The sequence below is a fragment of the Cervus elaphus genome, chromosome 16 (genome assembly GCF_910594005.1).
Source record: "Cervus elaphus chromosome 16, mCerEla1.1, whole genome shotgun sequence".
Taxonomy (NCBI): domain Eukaryota; kingdom Metazoa; phylum Chordata; class Mammalia; order Artiodactyla; family Cervidae; genus Cervus; species Cervus elaphus.
This window is the reverse complement of record NC_057830.1, coordinates 40,259,260-40,280,343: the sequence shown is the minus strand read 5'-3', so window position 1 is coordinate 40,280,343 and position 21,084 is coordinate 40,259,260. Positions and strand designations below refer to the sequence as shown.

At 48.2% G+C, this 21,084-nt stretch overlaps 1 protein-coding gene across 11 annotated transcripts; it reads right to left on the bottom strand.

Annotated features, from left to right (window-relative positions):
• Nucleotides 1-268: 268 nt before the first annotated feature.
• On the bottom strand, nt 269-12,762 carry LOC122710282 (tumor necrosis factor receptor superfamily member 10A-like). Of its 11 annotated transcripts, none has more exons than XM_043928014.1 (10): nt 12,490-12,762; nt 8,321-8,420; nt 7,608-7,721; nt 6,486-6,597; nt 5,593-5,666; nt 5,407-5,505; nt 4,960-4,985; nt 4,341-4,478; nt 3,127-3,193; nt 269-1,245 (listed from the first exon to the last, which is right to left on the bottom strand). In XM_043928014.1, the coding sequence occupies exons 1-8, from the start codon at nt 12,670-12,672 to the stop codon at nt 4,440-4,442; spliced, it is 747 nt and encodes a 248-aa protein (XP_043783949.1). In that variant the 5' UTR covers nt 12,673-12,762; the 3' UTR covers nt 269-1,245; nt 3,127-3,193; nt 4,341-4,439. The 11 variants fall into 11 exon arrangements, with proteins under 11 accessions (XP_043783949.1, XP_043783947.1, XP_043783951.1 ...); XM_043928012.1 differs by having other exon boundaries at nt 4,341-4,401; XM_043928016.1 differs by having other exon boundaries at nt 4,341-4,401; nt 4,977-4,985.
• Nucleotides 12,763-21,084: the final 8,322 nt, after the last annotated feature.

Here is a 21,084-nt window from a genome sequence, read left to right as displayed (position 1 = left end):
CAGAAACTATCAGACACTCATATCTAACCCACGCCCCACCCTGACTTCCCAGGTGAGCAACAGGAAGCCCAGGGGATCACAGCCCCGGTCACGGACACCAGACAGCGCTGCGTGGGCGTGCCACCTCTCCCGCTCTGCTCACTTGTCAACATCTCCCTATAAAAAGTACGAATATTCACACAACTATAAAGTTGCCATGTTTAAAGCCTGGACCCTGTAGAAGTCGCCAGGCAATTCCCAACTGGTCAAATTCCCCCAGCAAGTGGGCTTGCTCTCCTTTGTTGTTGCTGCTGTTTTGTAGGTTTTTGTTTGTTTGTTTGTTTTTGCCTCGTGGCTTATGGGATCTTACTTCCTGACCAGGGATTGAACTCAGGGCTCTCAGCGCAGAGTCCTACCCACTGAACAGCCAGGGAATGCCCTCCTTTTGTATTTCTAATTGCTTTGGATTGCCAGTGCTCAACCAGGTAGCCCACATAAACAGCCTAGAAATTATATTTCCAAAACGTTGTTTCAACACATATAACTATGTGCACAAACATAAAAGTACAAAGACATACAAGATGTTTGCACTTTAATGATGTATATTACAAGTTATGGGGCTTCCCTGGTGGCTCAGTTGGTAAAAAGTCTGCCTGCAGTGCAGAAGACCCAGGTTCCATCCCTGGGTAGGGAAGATCCCCTGGAGCAGGAAATGGCAACCCACTCCAGTATTCTTGCCTGGAGAAACCCCATGGACAGAGGAGCCTGGTGGGCTACAGTCCATGGGGTCGCAAAGAGTTGGACATGACTCACTGACTAACGCTATCATTATAAGTTAACGTCATTAAATGCATACATACTAACATGAATAACAAATTTCAAACAAATACAAATAAAAAGTAGAAGTCAATTAGGAGTGTGTCCTGAAGGGAAAGATTGAGGTCCTCAAACGCTTAGGGCACAGCACAGCCTGTCTCACTTTCTTCATAAACATGTTAATACTTTCCTGAGTTCAGCAGGCGCTCTTGAATTGTCTCTTTTGTCAGTCTTTGCCCCAGCATTTCCAAGCATGCAGCACGGTGTTGACTGAGGTCTCCTGTCCCTTCTTGGTGACTGGCAGCATTTCACACGCGGCATCCGGAGAACCCCAGGCCTATTCTCTGGCCAAAGGACCTCATTTCATGTGAGGCCCATCTGCCTCAGGAGCAAATCACAGAAGTCACAAGGGAGAGATAGCTGCAGAGTCACTGAAGAACAGCTTCAGGCCTAGGTTGGGGGAAAGTCACAGAGACAGAGTTGGAACGGGCTTTCACAAAGTCAGAGGACCCTCAAGTCAGGCCTAGACTTCAGGGTGGGAACCTGAGGCGCTCCCCCTGCTGGTAGGCCTGCTGCTCTGCGCCCCTGACCTGCTTCCCAGCAGCAGAGAAACAAGCCACACCGGCACTGGGCATTGGGCTTCGCCAGCCCCCAGGGCAGTGGGGGGCAGTCCAGGTCAGCAGAGAGTCCTGCCCTAAGCAGGGGATGAGGGCCCATCTGGAAGAGAAGACTGCTGTCACAGAGGGAGAAGGCATCTGTGATAGGAGACAGGGTGGGCACGCGAGGGGCAACAGACCTCAGAGGAGGGCACCTGCCTGTGTCAGGAGGGGGAGGGCCCCTGGCTGCCGCCTCTGCACCGGGGACAAAGCAAAGGCCTGGAGGGAGGAAGGTCTCTGGCCTCACACCCCGCTCAGCCTCACTGCCTGACACTGTGGTAGAGCTGGATGGGGACAGACTCTGAGCAAGAATTTAACCATAAAATGGAGCAAACACCACCTGCCTCATGGACTGTGCTGTGGATTCAATGCTGTGTGTGTGAAATGCTGTGCACCCCACCATCCACAGTACATAAGGAGGGCACCCAACACAAGTTTATATTCTGTAACAGCTACACTGAAAACATGAAAAATAACAATACTCGTTTTCATTACATACGGTACTAACTCAAAGTATTCTAAACAAATTTCATTTCAGTATGTAATATAGACAGCTAATGGGAAGTTGCTTTATAACACAGAGAGCTCAATCCAGTGCTCTGTGATAACCTAAGGGAGGTGGGATGGGGGCGCTGGAAGGAGGCTCAAGAGGGTGGGGATATATGTACCCCCATGGCTGGTTCATATTGCTCTACAGAAGAAACCAGCATAACACCGTGAAGCGATCATCCTCCAATCAAAAGTAAGTTAAAATTTTCACTGCAATATGTAGTCTTAGTCACTCGGCTGTGTGTCCGAGTCTGTCACTTCATGGACTGCAGCCCGCCAGGCTCTGTCCATGAGATTCTCCAGGCAAGAACACTGGAGTGGGTTGCCATTCCCTTCTCCAGGGGATCTTCCCGACCCAGGGACTGAACCCTGTTCTCTTGCATTACAGGCAAATTCTTTACCATTTGAGCCAGCAGGGAAGCCCGTCAACATGTAATCAATATGCAAAAAAAAAAAAAAAACTGTTAACGAGACAAATTACAGTCCTTTTCTCTGCCAACTCCTTGAACTACAGTATTGACTTATATACTACAGCTCATCAGATTTAGCCACAGTTCAGGTGCTCCACGGGGCTTCCCAAGTGGTGCCATCGGCAAAGAACCTGCTTGCTAATGCAGGAGATGTAAGATGTGGGTTCGATCCCTGGGTTGGAATGATCCTTGGAGGAGGGCATGGTAACCCACTCCAGTATTCTTGCCTGGAGAATGCCATGGACTGAGGAGCCTGGCAGGCTATAGTCCATGGGGTTACAAAGAGTCAGACATGATTAAAGCGACTTAGCATGCATGGACAGGTGCTCCACAGCCTCCCTGGGCCAGTGGGTGTCCCGCTGGACAGCACAACCTCTCAGATGTCTCAGAGTGGGTCAACTTGGCCCTGAGCAAGCAGGGAGGAGAGAGGATGGTGGAGGAGGGAAGGACAGGGAGGTGTTAGGGGCCACTGTTAGAGGACAGAGGGGTGCAGGGTGGGAAAAAGAGGAGGGGGCAGGGAGGGAATTAGAGTCTTGATGGTCCAGGGACAAGCCATCCCTTCTCTGAGTGCCCTAACAGCTATTAGGAGACAGAAATTAGGACACTGTCCCTCCTCCCTCCTCTCCTGATCCACTGCCCGGGAAAAAAGCACTCACTTTCTGTGGCGTCTGTTGGAACCAGCAGCCATCTTCTCCCCTGAGATCCTTCAGATGCTGCTGGTTTCTGTAAAACACAATGGAGAGCAGCCTTGGTCTTAATCGAGGGCCCTAGATTACAGAGCTGAGCCTCGTAAACATGGTTCTGAAATTCTGGCACAGGCAGCCATAAGCAAAACAAAACCAATGCAGGATCTTTGAAGGGAGCAGACATAAGAGTCATTATTTTATATATGATTCTATTCTTATGAAACTCTAATGGTTCAACAATAATACTTAAATGTGAATGTATGGACGGATGAGTGTTAAAAATTATGACAATAAATTCTATAATGAATTATGAGTTGGATAAACTCATGAGGTTAAAGAACACTGTAATACAAAGATACAACCTCAACAAGAAATGAGCAATTTACCAAGGAAAAACACACATGGAGTTGAGGTATTATAAAACTCTTAAAAGGCTAACTCTTTTTATAAGAAACATATAGAATATCTAAAAGATCTCAATTCCTCCTAGATTAATTTATAAATTAAGGTAACACTCAAAAACCTCAAAACTACTGAAATGATACGACCCAAAACTGTAAATGTCTGTGTGTGTGTGTGTGTGTGTGTATGTATACATATATAGTATATATATATTTAGTCACTCAGTCATGTCTGACTCTGCAACCCCATGGACTGTAGCCTGCTGGGCTCCTCTGTCCATGGGGATTCTCCAGGCAAGAATACTGGAGTGGGTTGCCATGCCCTCCTCATATGTATGTGTGTATATATATATATACACACACACATATATACATAGTGAAAATACTATATGTTGAAAAAGAAATTTTACTTCAAGTAGATTCAACTTAATAATACTTTTGAAATAAATGTGAAATTCCTACTATGATGAGGAATGGCTTAAAAGTATGTAACAGTCACACAGAAAAATATGCAGCTCTGACCCCATCACTGGGTCAGGCATGGGAGGCGTGAGCACCCTTCAGCTGTGCTGTTCTAGACGAGGGATCTGGTGACAGGACGACAGATGAGAAACAGCATCAGCGCTGCCAGTGGGCCAGAACAGGGGGTGGGCTCCCTGCTCTCCACGCCCTGGTCTCCCTCCATTACCACCTCCCCAGAGGACAGGAGACCTGACCAGCATTGCCTCTCCCTGTCTCTGCCACAGTCCCAAGCAAGCAGAAGGGCCAGAGCCGCACACTCACCACCAGACTCTCTGCTTGCTTCATCTTGGGACTGGGCATTGTCTTCTGTCAGCTTCTTTTCCTGCCAAGGGACCAGAATGGAAAGTGAATCTCCACTGGTCAGCCTGTTGTTGTGGGCATGGTCCAGAGCCCCAGATCCTGGTGGGGGACATAAGCGCCAGGAAAGGGCCTTGAGAAAACAAGGCGCTGACCCAGGAGTCACAAACCCCTACAGCGTCTGGGGGGACCCAGTGGGTTCTGCCTTCCCACCTACCCCTGTGCTGTGCCCCCCAAGTGGGCATAGACTCAGCACATCTGGGCTCTGCTGATGGCACCCAGACTCTGGTGTGATGCTAAAGGGAACTGGGCACCCCTGCCTGACACCCCGCATGCCCCAGGGTTACAAAGTGAGGGTGTCTCAAACAGCAAGGACAGGGCCAGCGCTGCCAATCAGCCTTAGGACAGCGCTCAGCAGGCCAGTCTCCCTCCTACATTCAGCCTGGAACCCCCAGGCCAGTTGAGAGAGTCAGGGACAACGCTATAGGACAAACCAGGGACCAGGTCCACCCTGGGCTTTGCTGTGGGGCGGAAGCAGTTACTGAGGGTCTGATGCCGCCAGATGCTGGAGAAACCGACTCACCTTGTGGCAGCACTCACCAAAGCAACCTAGAAGAGAAGAGACGCCACTGAGTGGTGGGGAGGGCCCTCTGGCCGCACCTCCCTCCCCAGGGACAGACACTGAACAAAGAGCCCCGGGCCTGTGACTGCAAGTGGGACACCCCGAGTCTGGAGAACTCAGGGAGGAGAAGAGAAGGGAGAAAATGAAGTAAAATGAAACCCATGTGAAATCTGTGCAGTGCTCCTGAACCACCCTCTTCTGCCTCCTCCCACCAGACTCGGCCAGGGGGAAGAGGGGACCGTCAGCTGAGTTGGGGGCCCGATGTGATCACCGTTTTGTAGGACCAGGTGAGGTGGGAGGAGGAGGGGTTTCCTGGGGAACAAGATCAGAGACAAGCCAGGAGGAACAGGAGGATTGGGGAGATGGAGGAGGGAGCCAGCACCTCCTCCTTCCCTTCTAGAACCTCACCTTTAGAGAAGCAACATACAACACATCCTATTAGGACAAAGGTGATTACAACTGTGATTCCAAGTCCAGTGAAAATGTTAGTCACCAGCGGTGAAGTGCCTGAGGAGGGACAGGGAGTGATGGGTAGTCTCCGGCTCATGGTTGCTAGCTCTCCAGGAACCGGGGCCTCCCCATGGGCCAGGGTACCTGATTCTTGGTCCACACACTTGACATTGCTCCAGGGCGTACAGTTCATGACCATGACCTTCCCATCAGGGCACCTGGGTACAGACACAGGGGGACCCATCAGGGACAGCTGGCTGGATGAGGAGAAAGAGGGGGCAGCCTTCTGTCCTGGGTTCCCTGACAAGACAGTAGAGGGGGTATAGGCTCCTGCTGTCTGCAGGGGAGGGGCCCCTCACACCCCCTCACTGGGCAGGAGAAGAATGCAGGACTGTGTACTGCGGCCCCCCGGCTCCTGTTGAGTGATCAGAGCTGTCCTTCAGGAGCTGGGCTTCCTCTGCAAGGCCCGCCCTGGCCTCCCTGGGCTGCCCGGGAAGCTCTGGGGGCAGGGGGGGTGCCTCATCCAGGTCAAGGGTCAGAAGGGTGTGGGCACAAGTTTGACTCATCCTCCAGTCAAACTTGAATACGAGGCCCTCTCATCCACCTGTTGACTCTTCCTACCGATCTCAGCCAACACTGGATCATCAGAGGATAGTGAATTACTATCGGCCCGAGTCCCCAAATAGGAAAGATTCAGGTGCTACTGGGGAACAAGGGCTGGGTGTGAGACCTGTGGACTTGGCTCCAGTTTTATAGTAACGTTGAAGGAGCACACACGTGGCCTCATTATGACTTCTGTCTGCTGTCAGCACTTTGGTCTTTCCAGGCCATGCCCGAGGAGACGTGGGAAGGGGCGCTGGGAAAGCCGTGCAGGACAAACGGTGGTGGTGGGGAGCGCTGCTGCAGGCTCGGGAGACCCCACAGGCACAGAGGAGCTCTGAGAGGTGGGAGGCGCTTCAGGGAAGCAGAGAGAGAAAGGGGTACAAGGAAACTGGAGTCTCCTGTGGGTTGGAAGCCCCCAGGCTCCTGTGTCTCACCCGGCGCTGCATTTTTGACAGAATTCAGGTGCATCTTCTCCACGGAAAGTGCCGGGTTTGCACTGACACTCAGTGTCCTTGCTGGAGGTGCAGCGGTTTTTTTCTTCTTCTTCTAGAGACCAAAGATAAGGTTTTAAGGGTGTGTTTCCCTAATATGTCTCTCAACCCTTCTTCACCACTCAGAGCTCCATCCACTCAGTTTAAGAAGTAATTCGGAGGGCTTCCTGGGTGGTCCAGTGGTTAAGAATCCGCCTGTCAAAACAGGGGACACAGGTTCCCTCCTTGGTCTGGGAAGACCCCACGTGCTGCGGGGCAGCTAAGCCCGTGTGCCCCCACTACTGATCCTGCGCTCTGGGGCCTGTACACCACGGTCAGAGGCCACAAGGAGTAGCCCCCCACCACAACTGGAGAAGGCCCTTGTTCCGCAAGAAAGACCCAGAACAGCCAAAAATAAATGAATTAATCTTTTTTTAAAGTAATCTGGGGGCCATTTTCTGCAGCAACACACACAGCCCATCCATAGAACAGCCACTGTTCATGTGTCACCAATAGAGGCATACAAAAGGGACTGTGCATCATTACGGATTGCATCAGGGTTGAGAAGAAAAATGTTTTAGATCACAAATGAGGAGCAAGAAGTGGGGTGGGGTGAGGTGTAATCTGAGACACTGTAGATGGAGAGGAACCCTTGGGTGATGTCCCAATGGGTGATGCCCTGCTGGAGAGGCAGAGGGACCTCAGGTCATGAAGGCTGAGACAGGCTGAGACCGCAGAGCAGAGGGCATGGCGCTCACAGGAGCCTGGCCCAGGATCAGACACATCACACAGCTCAAACCCAGCCCTGCCCCACTCCCCCAGGACTTCTGTCTGCACTGTTACCATCCAGCTCCCTCCACCAAGGGACATGTTATTCCCCTCTTTCCAGCTGATGTTCTGAAAGACTTCCCTACCAGTTGGAATGCGTTATGCAAATAACTTCTGTTTTCATTTATTTTGCTGACCTAAGGCAGGATGAAGACCTAGCTGGACTGGAAATCAGGTTTCTGACTCCTCATCCCATTTAAATCCCATCTCATCACCCAGCACCTTAACTGCAGGCATGGGGGACCACAGGTTCTGTAACTGATTTGCAAGTCGTGCAAGGTAAGCAAGAAGGGAGGGTGTTTGAATGATTGGTGTAGTCTGTCCCATCGGTGCAAGGGGCACAACCTCCACTGACTTCTTCCATATAGAATCCTGGGAAGGAAGGGAAAAGCTGGTGAGTAAATCCCCGCAGGATTCCCTGAGGCTGGCAGTGTGGCTAGGGAGGCCTCTTTTGGCCATCTGTGGAATCCACAAGGGGAACTCTCCTCAACCGGGCTTTCATCTTTTGATTCTTCATCTACCACATACCCTAGACCAGTACTGCCAACAGACATATGTTACAAGCCACACATCCAAGTCACATTCATAGCTGGCACATTCAACAGTAAAAAGAAAGGTCAGGGGCTTCGCTGGTGGCTCAGTGGTAAAGAATCTGCCTGCCACAAAAAAAAAAATCTGCCTGCCTCTGCATAATACATGGGTTCGATCCCTGGTCCGGGAAGATCCCACGTGCTGTGGAGCAGCTAAGCCCAATGTGTCACAAATACCGAGCCTGTGCTCTACAGCTCGGGGATCCACAACTACGGGGCACACATGCTGCAACTACTGAAGCCCCTGCACCCGACCACCGGTGCTCTGCAACAAGAGAAGCCACCCCAGTGAGAAGCTCAAGTAGCAACAGAGCCTCAGCATAGCCAAAAATAAGTACAGAGACATGAAGACAAGGGTTGGAGACCAGCCTTAGAATCTACCTGGTGGACATAAGTTCTGTTGGCGGATCCATTCCAGTGGGGCTGATAACTGCTGGGGAACTTCATCCTTCCTTATAGACATGGCTGAAGCAGGTTTGACCTATGGGGACAAAGCAGGGACAGGCATGAGTGGCTTCCACACTCTCACCCCACTAGGATCCACCCCACATTTCCTTGACCACTACCTGCAAAATGAAACAGAACTGGGACCTTTCTTCCCAGCTCTAAACTCTCATTCTTTTCATGTTTGTCCTTTGGCCTTTTGTGCTAGCAAGGAACTTACACTTAAGTTTTTTCCCCTGTATTCTTTCCTCTTAAAATATGTTTATTCCAGAAAGTATGTGCTCAGATCCATCCAATTCTTTGCAACCCCATGGACTGTAGCCCATCAGGCTCCTCTGTCCATGGGATTCTCCCAGCAAGAATTTTGGAGTGAGTTGCCATTTCCTCCTCCAGGGGATCTTCCCGACCCAGGGATCAAACTTCAGTCTCTTGTGTCTCCTGTGTTGGCAGGCTGGTTTTTTTTACCACTAGCACCACCTGGGAAGCCCAGAAAGTATGGGCAAGAAAAACTTTTTTTATAACAATACAGAAACCACACAGATCCCCTTGATTAGAGAAAACATTCATTATTTTGTGTCTTGACTTCTTCTATTTGACCATATGTGTGAATACTCTCAGGCTTTCTCTCTCTTTCTCACATGTGTGTGCAGACACACACACACACATTTTCACAAATGAGCGTTCTGCCATGCATACAATTTTTCATAATCAGGATATAGAATCACATATTGAGTAATGAATTTGTGGCTTTAATGCAACAAGCTGTCCCAAAAAGGAAGCTGTCAGTGTTCCACAAAACACAAGAGTCACATGAAGAAAGAAGAAATAGCAATACAGGGTTTTCAGCCAAGTCTCTGTGCTACAAATGACACAATGGAGCCAGTCAAAAATCACTGGAGTCTGAGGATTTGACCAGGATTAATGTGTTGATGATAGTGTTCTGATGTTCAGAATTGTATTCTCATTTGGGGGGAGACTGTCCTAATTTGTGGGAAATATACATCCAAGTGTCCATTCATGGGATCTGTCATGTCAGCAGCTATGTTTCAGATGATACAGGAAACAAAGGGTTTTGTATAGTTTTGTAACTTTAATCTGGGAGTGATTTAAAGTAGAAAGTGACATTAAGAGAAAAAAAAAAAAAAATGGAAACAGCTTATGTTGAGCCCAGTTCAACTGCCTGGATCTAAACAAGATAAAATGCAACCTGTTAAATATTTGGGGACAGCTAAGCTCATATGAACAGTATGAAAAGGCAAAAAGATAGGATACTGAAAGAGGAACTCCCCAGGTCGGTAGGTGCCCAGTATGCTACTGGAGATCAGTGGAGAAATAACTCCAGAGAGAATGAAGGGATGGAGCCAAAGCAAAAACAACACCCAGCTGTGGATGTGACTGGTGATAGAAGCAAGGTCTGATGCTGTAAAGAGCAATATAGCATAGGAACCTGGAATGTGAGGTCCATGAATCAAGGCAAATTGGAAGTGGTCAAACAGGAGATAGCAAGAGTAAATGTCGACATTCTAGGAATCAGCGAACTAAAATGGACAGGAATGGGTGAATTTAACTCAGATGACCATTATATCTACTACTGTGGCAGGAATCCCTTAGAAGAAATGGAGCAGCCATCATGGTCAACAAAAGAGTCCGAAATGCAGTACTTGGATGCAATCTCAAAAATGACAGAATGATCTCTGTTCGTTTCCAAGGCAAACCATTCAATATCACAGTAATCCAAGCCTATGCCCCAACCAGCAACACTGAAGAAGCTGAAGTTGAATGGTTTTAGGAAGACCTACAAGACCTTTTAGAACTAACAGCCAAAAAAGATGTCCTTTTCATCATAGGGGACTGGAATGCAAAAGTAGGAAGTCAAGAAACACCTGGAGTAACAGGCAAATTTGGCCTTGGAGTATGGAATGAAGCAGGGCAAAGACTAATAGAGTTCTGCCAAGAGAACGCACTGGTCACAGGAAACACCCTCTTCCAACAACACAAGAGACTCTACACATGGACATCACCAGATGGTCAACACCGAACTCAGATTGATTATATTCTTTGCAGCCAAAGATGGAGAAGCTCTGTACAGTCAGCAAAAACAAGACCGGGAGCTGACTGTGGCTCAAATCAGGACCTCCTTACTGCCAAATTCAGACTTAGATTGAAGAAAGTAGGGAAAACCACTAGACCATTCAGGTATGACCTAAATGAAATCCCTTATGACTATACAGTGGAAGTGAGGCTTTCTCTAGTTGTGGCGAGTGGAGGATACTCTTGACTTTCATGTGTAGGCTTCTCATTGCAGTGGCTTCTCTTGCTGTGGAGCATAGACTCTAGGTGCACAGGCTTCGGCAGTTGCAGTGGGGGCTCAGTAGTTGTAGCACATGGGCTCAGTTGCTCCCAGGCATGTGGGATCCTCCCAGACCAGAGAATGAACTAGTGTCTCTCACATTGCCAGGAGCTTCTTAACCACTGGACCACCAGGGAAGCCCCCACACTGTTAATATAGTGAAAAACACTGATTGATTTTCAGATGTTAATCCAACACTTATTCCTGAGATTAACCCCATTTGGTCATGGTATGTTTTCTTCTTTAAATCTTCCTGAATGTAGTTTACTGTTTGCTTTGTAAAGGAATTTTGCCTCTGTTTTTAGGAAGGGTATTTAAAAGTATTTTTTTTCTTCTTTTCAAATGTTGCCGTTAGGTTTAGGTATTAGGGTTATGTTGGCCTTAGAAGAACTAGTGAAGAACTCCTGTTGTCTGAAAGAATTTGTGTAAAGATTTGTGTTAGTTCTTTGACTGTCTGTATTTTTGTGCCCTGCCCTGTGCCCTAACCTGGGTCTCCTGGCTATCCACTCCCAGTCTCAGCAATCTCATGGAGCCTCGAAACACTCTACTGGAATGAAGAATCGGAAGCGTGGCCCCATGGCATCCCAGCTTTACTTCTGAGACCAAAGCGCTGAAGTTCAGTGCGGCGAGGGTGCCAGGAAATGGGGCGCCATCATGGCCTCCTGGTGTGAGTTAAAAATGGCCCAGGCTTCTTTGGGAGAACAGTTTGTCATTGTCTAGACAAAAGTGTAGAATTATCTAACCCACTGACCCAGCAATTCCACTTCTGAGTTACCCAACAGACAATGCACATGGCTACACTGTATACTCGACAGGCACCCAGACCCATTCCTCAAGTAGTGTTCAGCATGAGTCCTACCTATTACAAACCGATACTTTAAAAACAAATTCTATACTTCTTGTGAATACAAAATGCTATTTCTTTCCAGATTTTTTGGTACTAATTCATTCAATGAAAGATGCATATTTTCACAATTCCTGTAACTTTGTCAGACCCTTAATTTTTTTTTTTTTTTTTGAACATATAAGCAACTTTGAAAAGAGCCTCAAACAATTCAAGAAAGCGGTGCCAAGTGTGCACATTTTTTCCCATTGTGAGTTTCTTAAAAATGCACACTCAGGGACGGGGGAGCCTGGTGGGCTGCCGTCTAAGGGGTCGCACAGAGTTGGACACTACTGAAGCGACTTAGCAGCAGCGGTGAACCACACCCAGAGCCTCCAACTCCCCTCTGAGAGAAAGTGGTGAGAATCTGGCCCAAGCTGAGTCATTGGTGGTTTCTATTCATAAAGTGCAAGGAGCTGAAGGCAATTTTGAGGTTGTTCTCCTTTCAGAGAAAAGGAAATGTAAGGGTGCTTAAGGCAGTAGATAGGGGAAGATGGGGCCTACACTGTTAATGATTTACAAAGGACACGTTTTAGACGACAAATGCAGTGCAAAATAGAAAAAGAGAGAAAGAGAGAAAGAAAAGAGTGAGGAGGGTCGGCAGAGGGAAAAGGGAAGGGAAAGGAAAGAAATGACGATCTGATGCCAGCTGGGCCTGGGGCCAATCCAGAGGTCAGGCTCTCCAAGGAGCCAGCTCTTCTGGGCAGCAAGTAGATGCCAAGGATCCGCACTCCTCTAGCGCCCCCCACCAACGCGCCGCGCACTTGGACTTGCCCGGGGGTCCTGCCGGGATCTGCCCAGGCAGGTGCCCCGGGGCCTTTTCCGGGCCTCCAAGAGCGCCTTTTGGAGCCAGGACTCGCGGCGGGAACTCACCAACAGCAAGACACCCAAGACGACGAAGATGAGAGCCCAGGGGCCCCGGAGCCGAGGCCTGGGGCCCTGGGTGCACCCTCCCCGGGAGCGCGAGGCGGCCGGTGTCCTCTGTCTCCGCTGCCAGGTGCGGTCGGGCAGCGTTCGCTGTCCAGGTTGCCGCGGGGTGACAGCCGCCAGAGCCATCAGAAATGAAAGTGTGTTTCGTGGGGCGCGAGATCGCCTCTAGGAGGTGCGCGGAGCCGAGCTCTGCTATTTAATCTGAGCCTGCTTCTACGTTTATACCACCCCGCCCTGGGATTGCGCCACCCGGGGTGGCGAATGAACCAGTGCCTGCTGATGTAATCATTACCACTTCCAGCCAATCACGCGTGGCTCAGGAGAGGAGCCGGGACCCCTAAGTCTCCTTGGTGCGGAAGGGGAACTTCCGCCAGCTAAAATCCTGTGGATGCGGACTTTCATTCAGCGCCAGCCTGGTCTGTGGCTTTGGGAGGCGGGGACAGGGCACCTCCCACGTGCTCTGTGTGATCTGGCCAGTGAGACTCAGAATCTGCATTCCAGGCAGGTCCTAACTCTGCCCTTTGCAGGTCAAATGCCCCACGGGTTGACAAAAATGAATGAACCACCTGTCTTCTAATTACCGCCTTCTGCCCACTCCCAGCTTCTGCTCCTCCCCGCACCCCCGCTTCATTGACCAGGGCCCCAAGGAGGCCAGAGAACATGGACAGCCAAGAAGGAGATCCAAGAGGTGCCCTGTACTGTACTGTAGGGGAGTGATGGGTCAGTTAGGAAACCTTGAATTGTTAGAAAAATCAGTAGGTTGCCAGACTCACTTGCACTTTCTGAGATTTAAGTACTTAGGAAATGAGACAGACCTGGTGAACCTTTTTGCCCTGGGCCTATATCATATAAATAGTGTTAATAATCACTTTACTATGGAATTACAAATAAGTATTTATTTAAAGGCAAAGAATTGTTTAGTTGCTAAGTCATGGCCAACTCTTTTGCAACTCCATGGACTGCAGGCCCTCCAGGCTCCTCTGTATGGGATTTCTCATGCAAGAATACTGGAGTGGGTTGCCATTCCCTTCTCCAGGGGATCTTCCCAACCCAAGGATGGAACTCAAGTCTCCTGCATTGGCAGGTGGATTCTTTACCACTGAGTCACCAGGGAAGCTCCCAAGGGCAAGAGATACACACCATATTTTCCTGTTGTGAACTCTACTTTTCAAAGATCTTAAGTATCATAAGCATGGTTTATAAGTTTACTTTTGTCACTTTTATTTTATAAACCTGAAGTTCTACCCAACAGAACATTTTGGAGCCTAGTGAATAAATCCCTGCCCCAATATAAGTGGCATCCAGGAGAAAGAAGGTGGCCTGGCTGTGACTATGTAGTTGAAACACTTCATTTGCAGATGAATGTATCCACCAAGTTCTATTTTATGTTCATGACTCTGAATGTCTCTGATTTCACAAACTGGGGTCACCATTCACATTGAGGCAATCCATTACTTCCTGTCATCAGGCTCAGAGAAGGGTCCAAGTCACCCCGGACTGTCCCATGTCCCTAGTTTGCCAGGATCAAGAAGTTACCAAATCAGGACTTTCCTGGTGCTTCAGTGGTTAATAATCTGCCTTCCAATGCAGGGATCTCAGGTTTGATCCCTGATAGGGGGAACTAAGATCTCACATGCCTCAAGCTACTGAGCTGGCGCACCCCCAACTACTGAGCCCCACCCTCTACAACAAGAGAGTGCATGCACTACAAGGAAGGAAACCCACAGGATGGAAGGAAGATCACCCCTGCCGGAACAAAGACCCAAGGCAGACAAATAAATAAGTACTGGCATTAAATAAAATCTATTTTTAAAAAGGTACCAAACTGCCTTTGATGGTGCCTAAAAAGGTAGCATTCACTCCTCAGGGTTCCCAGTATCTTCTACTCTTCCTCTCACTTCCCAGAGTGTCTCTGATATGTGTGGGCTCTTCCCACGGACTCCATAGTGCTGTTCCCAAGCCCAAGTCTGTCCCCCATACTGCACTGGTGCTGGGCTCTCTATCCTATGAGGGTGTAGTACTTAGGACAGCAAGACAAGTACAAATAGTTTGTTTTTTTTAAAAAAAAGGTTCCATCCAACTCTGTTAGAGCACCTTTCAGATTTAGTCATGCAACAGAAAAGAGAAAGGAATCCTTATTATGAAAACCTCTTCCACTGAAAGGAATAATCTCACAGGTGAGCCTGGTTCAAAAACGAGTTAAATCCCTCTCTGCCTTTGCTTTCCATCCCTCATCACTTTGCTCCACAGGCCTGCTTCCTGTCAGAGTGTTGCAGGCTGGAAACAAGGGCTCCTGCCCTGGGCTGCCCAGCAACCCTGGGAGGTGTTCTGGAAGTTGCCCCCTCAGAAGCCTGGTGGGGGCCCAGGGTGGGGAAGAGCTTTCCTACCTGTTGTTTGTCACAGCAGTTTCCCCCAGCCAGACCCTGTATTCAATTGCTTTTTCTGTCTTTAAATTGTGGACCAGAATACCAACGTGTCCACTGAGAGCTCTGAGTTCTGATCATCCAGAGTCAATAAATCCCCGTGTGACTTGAGGACAGTCTGGGGTTTTGTTTGGAAAAACGTTTTTAATTAATTCATTCATTTCTGGCTATGCCGGGTCTTCATCGCTGCACACTGGCTTTTCTCTAGTTGTGGAGAGCGGGGGCTACTCTCTGGTCCTGGTGGGTGGGCTTCTCATTGCCGTGGCTTCTCTTGTGGAGCACAGGCTCCAGAGCGCAGGCCTCAGAAGTTGTGTTGCAGGAGCTTCGTTGCCCCAAAACAGATGGAATCTTACCGGAGCAGGGATCGAATCCCTGTCCCTGCTTGGCCAAGCAGATTCTTAACCCCTGGACCACCAGGGAAGTCCCAGAAAGTTTTTTGTTTGTTTCATTTTATTTTTTGGCTGCCTTATGGCATGTGGGAACTTAGTTCCCTGACCAGGGAGCAAACTTGTGCCCCTGCAGTGGAAGGACAGAGTCCTAACCACTGGACCACCGGGGAATCCCCGTGTTTTGTTTTTAATTTAAAAATTAAAAAAAAAAAATGTACACTTTGTCCCTTGACCCCTGAGGCCTGAGGCAGGTCTTTTGGTAACAGTCCAGCTAGGGGAGGGGGGAATCCAAGCTGGTCCTGGGGAGGGGAGCTGCCAGAGAGAACCCAAGGCAGACTGGATGCAACTGATGATTCTGGCTGGTGGAAGTCCTGTGTGCCCCCAGCCTCATCACCTACCATGGCATGGAGAACCAAGAGGAAGCAAGAGACATATTAAGCAGCCCCCCAGAACCCTCCCCAGTCCCTGCGCTAAAGCCTGCAGTCATGAGTGCAGGAGTCTTGAGTCTTGAGTCTGTTAACTCTTAGTTCACATCCAGGCCTTTTTTCTTTTCTTTTTGCCTTTTGATCTTCTTCACCCATTTCTCCCACCCCACCCAGCTGCCTCCTACCACTGGCAGCCATCAATTTCTTCCCTCTATCTCTGAGCTTGATTTTTTTTTTTAAGATTTCACATATAATAGAGATTATATTGTATTCGCTTTCTCTGTCCTGTTTATTTCACTTGGCATAATGCCCTCAAGGCTGATCCATGTTGTCACAGATGTGTCTTCTTCAATGTCTTATTTTCAATATACATATCTTTCACCTCCTTGGTTAAATCTATTCCTAGGAATTTTATTCTTTTTGATGCAATTGTAAATGACATTATTTCCTTAATTTCTCTTTCTGCTGGTTTATTATTAATATAAAAGATATACAATCGGTTTTTTAATACTGATTTTGTATCCTGTAGCTTTACTGAATTCATTTATTCTAAGAGTTTTTGATGGAGCCTTGAGGGTTTTCTGTATATAATATCATGTATCTGAGAATAGTGACAGTTTTACTTCTTTGTTTCCTATTTGGATGCCTTTTTTCTCTTTTCCTTGCCTAATTCTTCTGGCTAGGACTTGTAGTACTATGTGGATAAACGTTGTGAGAGTGGGGCATCCTTGTCTTGTTCCTGATCTTAGAGGAAAAGTTTTCAGATTTCCTGTGAATTATGCCACGCAGAGAACTTCCAGATAAGGAAGACACCTCTAGATCAGCAAAGGGTGCTTCTTATTGCCCTTTAATTAAAATCAAAAAACATTAAACAAGATTCAAATACCACTCGGCTTCTCTCAGACCTCTCTTGTGAAGGAGTTATACTTTCAAAAGCCCAGTCACGTGGGACCCTCCCCTTTTGAGGAAGGACCCAAAGAAGACATGAAAGTGAATCCACTTTGGAGGGTGCAGTCATTGTAACCGCCATTACTCTTTCTCCTGGGGCAGTTGAGAATGGTATGGGCGACGTCATGTGTCACCCCATCACCTTGTTGGGGCATCTTTTCATGGGCAGATTTCTCCCTGTCCTTAGCTACAGTCAAGAGCCAAACAGGACAGTGTTGGAGAGAGATTTCTCATAGGAACCTTTATGTATTATCTGATTGTTGCAATAATGGTATATTTATTTTCTACAATAGTTAGTGTTAGTTGCAGTCTTGCTAAACTTTTTGTAACCCTATGGACTATAGCCTGCCAGGCTCCTCTGTCTATGGGATTTCCCAGTCAAGAATACTGCAGTGTGTTGCCTTTCCCTCCTCTTGGGGATCTTCCTGACCCTGCATTGAACCCAGGTCTCCTGCATTGCAGGCAGATTCTTTACCATCTGAGCCACCAGGGAAACCAGGAAATGCAGGTCCCTGCTTTGCGCTACAGACCAGGGCCTACAGGATGGGGGTGAGCTTTGTCTGGACCACTTCTCTTCCACGGGGTCTTCCCTCCCTCTGCTGATGACATTCCCCCTCTGAGGATGTCATGCTCCCTCTGAAGGTGTGAATACTCTGCCAGGGTCTGCCCTCATTCACCTGCAGAATTCTGAAGAGCTCTGTACTGACCTGCCCCTGTCCCGGCCCCAACATAAAACCCTCTGACTTCTCAAAGTCCTGGGCCTGACTTTTCTCCATCATGGGGCAGAACAAGTACATGGAATCAGTTGTGAGCAACCCTGACATCATAACTCCCCCAATCTCCAGACAGAAATGAACGAACTGTTGGTAAAAACCAAAACAGTGCATGGGTATTTTTATACGTGTGTGTGTGTGTGTGTGTGTATGTGTGGAGAAAAAAAAATACCTCTCTAGGTTAACCCAGATAATCTATTTCTTCTAGGAAGCCTCATGTTCTAGTAAGAACATGATCAAGAACCTAATATAATCTATTTTCAAATATATTCACAAGCTCTTGGCTCTCAGGATGCTGGTGACTGAGGTTTTTGGGAGAGAGGGTGGTTGAAGGGCTCCAACATAACAACGGATACTTGCCGTCTTGGGAATGCACTTATCTTCTCACGGTTATCTTCCTAACTGTCAGAGACAGCCCCACAGGAGCTGTAGTGTCCATGTTGGGGTAGGGAGATTGGGGAAAAAGTGAAATGTCAGGAAAAAAGGTGCAGAGCTGGAGAATGGGAGTTTCCTATTGTGAGATGTCACAGGACATCTGGTGCTGGTTGGGAGGAACAGGGGGATGGCTGAGCAGGAGCAGACTGGAGGAGAGGAGAGAGGGCGCTGGAGGACGGCGGGGATTACAACGGCAGGTTGCGCTCCCGTGGCATCAGGGTGCAGCGGAGGGGCAGCCCCTGGGAGTGGATACAGCCCTGTACTCAGCACCGTGGCTTTGGGAAGGGGACAGAAGCCTGACCGTGGAGCCTCCCAGGAACTCAAAGGGAGAAGAGCTAGGGCCTAAGGTCCAGGAGAGAAAGAAAACGGGTCTCTGTGAGGTTGCAGCGCTGAGTCACCAGGCCCACTGAGAAGGATACAGAAAGGCCAGTGGGGACAGAAAGAGAAGGTGGCGCCGGAGTGTCACGAGGCTCACAGGTGAGCGGCCACAGAAGGACCGCAGCAAGCAAGACACCTTCCCGACAGCTCTGTCACAGCCAGTCTGCACCTCCAGGGAGCCCAGCAGGCCCAGGTGCAGCCCAGAGACACCACAGCGGGGAGGCTGTGCAGGAGCCCGGCCAGGCTGGGGCCCCTCTCCCAGGGGAAGGGCAGGGAGGAGCTGACGGAGGAGGGGCTGAATTCCAGTCTCCAAGAAACCTGGGGCCTGGGAAACCTGGTGCCTGGGAATCCTGAGTCTGGCAGGAGACACGCCCATGCAGGATGAGCCTGAGGCATAAAGAGGGGAAGGAAGGAGTGGATCACCCAGCAAGGACAGACAGCCCTGCCCCTGCACCACTCACAGCTTCTCCAGAGGAGACTGCAAGGAGGGGAGGGAAGTACACACAGGCTTCTCTTTATATAAAGTTATGTGTTTTGGTCATGGATTCATGAATATACGAGTCTTTTCTAGCTAGTGCATAATGCAGCTATTTCTTGTATTGTTTGATAATATCAACAAACTCTTCAAACGGATCTCCAACTGTTTCCCTTTCCAGGAGAAGAGAGAAACCAGGGACTCTGTGCTTTCTTTAGGAAATGCACATGCAGAGGCCATCTGTCCTGTGTTCTTTTGTCCTATCTTCAAGCTCACCGATCCTTTCTACTACCTGTCAATTGCACAGTTAAACACTTGTAGTGTGGATTTTTCACTTCAGCTATTTGACTTTTCAGCCCTACAATTTTGTTTTGATTCCTTTTGATAGTTTCTATTTTTATAGACCATTCCCTGAGTAATCCTCACTTCTTAAGTATCTGCTCCAGCTTTGGTAACTATGCAGCTAAGTAGCCATCATCCAGTCAAGACACAGAACACTCCCAGCACCCCACACAGTCTCTTCTGCCCCAGTAGGCCTTTCCCACCCACCCCATCAGGAGACAGGCACTCCATCCCAGGATATATGTGACTCAAATGAGGAATATATATGAGAGCACTTCGGAAAATAGAAGTAATAGTTATTCCACAAGTGCGGAGACGCTTTGCACCATCATCAGTAGTCTAAATAAGGAAATGAAAGCATGCGATAGTCTCCAGGGAAGGTGAAAAGATAAAATTAAGTACCAATTTTGATTTTTTCAAACCATCTCAAAACTTGAGGCTGCATCACAATGATAAGAATTTCTACATGAAACTAGGATCCCAACCTCATTCTTTTCTTAAAATTTACTTTAGGACTTCCCTGGGAGCACAATGGATCAGAATCTCCCTGCCAGTGCAGGGGACACAGGTTCCATCTCTGGGGCAGGAAGATCTCACATGCTGTGGAACGACTAAGCCCATGCACCACAGCTACTGAGCCAGAGCTCTAGAGCCCTCAGACTGCAACTAAGGAGCCCCAGTGCCGGAACTACTGAGGCCGCGTGCCCAGCGCCCGTGCTCCGTGACAAGAGGAGCCACTGCAATGAGAAGCCCCCGCACCGCACTGAAGAGCAGCCCCTGCTCACTGCAACTAGAAAAAGCCCGCATGCAGCAATGAAGACCTGCTGCAGCCAGAAATAAACATCAATAAATGAATCACATGAAAATTTTTTTTCACAGGAAAAATGAAACAAAGGCCCACAACATCAGACCGAAAGTACCGCATTCTAGGAACCAAAGCCAGACGCACCTGTGCCCAAGTGTGTGTGTGTAGGTGGGTTACAGTAAAAATACACTGGTATATTTACAAGGACAAAATATGCTTGGTGGGTTGGCCCAGATTCTACTCTTCTAGAAAGTCACCTACTAACGTCATCAGCAAACATACATAGTTTTCTTTTCTTTTTTTTTTTTTTTTTTTTTTGTTTTATTTTCAAATATGCTCAGTGTAATAATTTTGGATAAAATCAGAAATTTTTAGTTTTAGGAGGATTATTACTAAATATTATAACAGCCACACAGTGGAATACATGCAGCTTTTATTCAATCAGTCAACAACCACAGGAGCACCCACTCTGTGCTGCCTGCTTTAGGTTTCAGGAATATATTGACAGCTAGTGAAAACAAGACAGGTAATAAGTAGCATAACATCTTTTAGAGCAACCAGTCTACCACAGCTGGCTTCCTTCCCCTCCATGAACCTGGTCTCCCTCCTTCACCACTTCCTCCTGGGGCAGGAGATGGGACCAGAATGGCCTTTTCCTGTATCTACTGCAGTCCTGGGCAAGCAGAAGGACCAGGGCCCCACAAGGTCCATCATAGTTCATCAGCACGGACTCTGGTGTTTCTCTAGCCTTACTTTCATTACTTTCTGTTCTAATCTGTATTATCTCCTTCCTCTGTTTACTCTACCTTTAGTATGTTCATTTTCTAGTGTCTCACTGTATAGTATTAGGTTATCGATTTGAGATTTTCCCTCTTCCTTAATGCAGTCATTTATAGGCATAAATTTCTTTCTACATTTTCAGCTGCTTTAGCTACATCCCATAAGTTTTGGCATGTGGTATCCTCAGTTTCATTCACCTCAAAAGATTTTACAGTTTCTTTTTTGATAGCTTCTTTGACTAACTGGTTATTTGAGAGTGTGTTGTTTAAATTTTATCATAGCTATGAAGTTCCCCAGTTCCTTCCTGTTTGTGATTTCCAATTTCATTCCACTGTGGTGGGAGGCTATGTGTTCTATTATGGCTC

What these genes read in the sequence shown, in the direction of transcription:
- LOC122710282 (XM_043928012.1), bottom strand. Translation starts at nt 12,672, where the DNA reads ATGGCTCTGGCGGCTGTCACCCCGCGGCAACCTGGACAGCGAACGCTG. An exon ending in ACAGAACTTATGTCCACCAG is followed by an intron (nt 7,722 to 8,320) that starts GTAGATTCTAAG and finishes CTTCCTTCCCAG; the next exon opens with GATTCTATATGGAAGAAGTC. An exon ending in TTGCACGACTTGCAAATCAG is followed by an intron (nt 6,598 to 7,607) that starts TTACAGAACCTG and finishes TTTGGTCTCTAG; the next exon opens with AAGAAGAAGAAAAAAACCGC.